This window comes from Branchiostoma belcheri, unplaced genomic scaffold (genome assembly GCF_001625305.1).
Source record: "Branchiostoma belcheri isolate BF01 breed outbred unplaced genomic scaffold, Haploidv18h27 scaffold2, whole genome shotgun sequence".
Classification (NCBI taxonomy): Eukaryota; Metazoa; Chordata; class Leptocardii; order Amphioxiformes; family Branchiostomatidae; genus Branchiostoma; species Branchiostoma belcheri.
Genome location: NW_017803490.1, coordinates 451461 through 454078, shown reverse-complemented (window position 1 = coordinate 454078; position 2618 = coordinate 451461). Strand labels below are relative to the sequence as shown.

General features: G+C 42.1%; 1 protein-coding gene across 1 annotated transcript in view; it reads left to right on the top strand.

The window, feature by feature from the left end:
* LOC109468742 (guanidinoacetate N-methyltransferase-like) overlaps window positions 1-2618 on the top strand; it is a 7909-nt gene continuing 5291 nt past the window's right edge. Inside the window, exon 1 of the mRNA XM_019767069.1 lies at window positions 1-276. Coding sequence (XP_019622628.1) covers window positions 96-276 — 181 coding nt within the window. The 5' untranslated portion in view covers window positions 1-95. The remainder of the gene's footprint in view (window positions 277-2618) is intronic.

The following is a 2618-nucleotide window of genomic DNA, read 5'->3' as shown; positions in this document are numbered from 1 at the left end:
GCGAACGTCCCTCCCTCCCTTTTTGTCCTGCAGACGAAATTTGTGCGGTTCTCTCTCCTTCTAGATCCTTCCCCGATCATCCTACAACCACCAACATGACTGCCGTAGCGGGCCAACCGATCTTCGGAAGCGGTGAGGATTGCAAGCCGGCCTGGACGGACGCTTCAGCCGACTACGATGCGACGGACGAGCACTTGGAAATCATGGGGAAGCCGGTTATGGAACGGTGGGAGACGCCATACATGCACAAACTGGCGCAGGTCGCTAGCTGCAAAGGTACCAGGAAAAATCCGCCAAAACCCCCTCCGTTTTACATACATTGTAACAATGTATAGCAATTCAATGGACATATTCACAAGCTATTCACAAAGAAGGGCGACGTTTTTTGCAAGGTTTTGACTCAAAAACATCCACATTTTTCCTCACAAATTTAACGGGACGTCCCATACTTGGATATTTCTCTCTCTGTGCGTGTGTACATATAGCATGCGTATAACGGATTTGTTGTATGAATCTGATGTTTAATGTTGCCTAATCTTATGTTATGTTCTCCGTAGGAAGGCTAAATCGGGATGTAAAACTGTTTTGGCTGGGTTTATAGCCCTTAAATTATGTAGAATTGTAGATTTGTAACCGTTATATTTTCACGGTCAAGTTTGCCCCCCTCCCCCTTGCATTTGTAACAACATTTGAGTCATATGTATACAGTGTTTTGAAGAATTTTGGTATAAAAGTAAGACTAGAATCGTGGAAAGAATTTACAGGAGATGTAGTTTAGCTAGAGAAGGATTTATTAATGATCTGGCCATGCTGTGCGTGCCCCATGTGCTACATGCTGAAGTATTAAGTTACAAATGGCACCCAAAAAGGGGGAGGGGGGCGCAGAAAGGAAGGGCAAATTATGGTTACCATACATGTTACTGTTTGCTCAGTTTTGAAACTGCAAAAACAGAAAAAAAAGTCATTGCTGGTAAATCTTTGAATTTTAGTAAGTGAATTATAAAATTATTTCTTAAATGTGAAAATTTTCCATTTATATCAACTTTATTTCTTATGAAAAGGTTTTCAATCTGTTGGCTAATAACATTGCTTATGTTTTATACAATGGGTAAAATTTTGCTGAATTTTCTTAAAAATATGCAGCATGTATCAAAGATGCAGTATTGCACCTGTCTGATCTTGTCTGCATTGAATTACACTGTGTAGTGAAATAGGCATGACACTGGGGCTCACCCAGGGGTTTTCCAAATACAGCTGTTCAACAAATAATTATTCAGACAGCTGTGTCTACTACTGCCTAGTGGGGAGGTCACTGTAAAAACTGCGAAAAAAAGCCACTGCACTGTGAATATTTCAGTACTTACAGTATTTTGAGCATTGAAAAAAAGTATAAACATAAGGTGGACCTGCTTTGATGTAACATTACATGAAAAACTTACATTCAAATGATCAAATCATATGTGAACCCTTGAGGTAATGTACGATCTGAATGTACATTCTTGGCGTACATCAAAGTAGGCCGATTTACACAGAGAAAGAATTCTTTCGTACGCTTGTGTTTCATACCATCAAGGTTTTGCCCACAAGTAAATCCTATAATCTCCAAGCAGATCTTTTGGTGCCTGCAAAGACAGTATCAAACTGGCCTAGCTGTATTCAGGTATTGGATACCGTCTGGCAAATGGCTACTGCCTGGCCAATTTTATACTGTCTTTGCAGCCACCAAAGATCTGCTTGGACATTATAACTCCATAGCCTCCATAGCAGGCTTATAGAACCAAGGACATTTGTGTTCCAATGTCCTTGATAGAACTGGGGGTTTGTGGTTTTCGGCTGTTTTCTGATTAGCCCAGTTAAAAAAAATGGGGGTAATTCAACCAGGCCAGCTATGTTATCTATATGCAATCAGAAAATAGCACATAAAGGATCCAAAAGATCCCCAAAGCCCCCAGTTTTTGGCATTGCTATGGAGACTAATAACTTCTACTCTAAACCAGCCCTAGCCTGGGTACCATCCTACTTGTATGCCGGGGCTCCCACACTCGCTGTAGGATGGTACCCAGGCTAAACCAGCCCTCCAGTAAGGCACAAACCGGTCTGTTGTTAGCAACGCAATAATTCTAGGAGATAAAGAGAACAATGGGGTGAAATTTGAAACCATTTCCTTATCTAAGGCAGGGGATCAATCCACAAAGACAATAGAGGGATCATCCCCCAGGGAGCCTGATGGACTGTTTATTCAAGGGACTATTCTATTGATATCTGTGTCCTGTGGCCCAGTGTCATGTAAACATTAGCCTCTCCCAGGTTTCGGGTAGCCTCTCCCAGGCTTCGGGAGGCGGCTGGAAAGAGTAGAAATCGGCCAAATAGAGAGATAGTATGCCAGGGGAGTTTGTCTGCTGGAGAGAACATTTTGACCCTGTTCATACCAGACTTACATTTAGCGGTTTCAACCGGTTTTTAAAAAACCCGGCTAAAACCCAGTTTGAATAACCGTTCCTCCCGCTCTTCCGATTGTTGTCCTTGGCCTGCTTACTTGTATGCTGTCTTCAGTTTTTTTTTTTTTACCTTACTGCGGCACTGATCCTTTATCTTCAAGAAATCAGCCTCCTCCAACA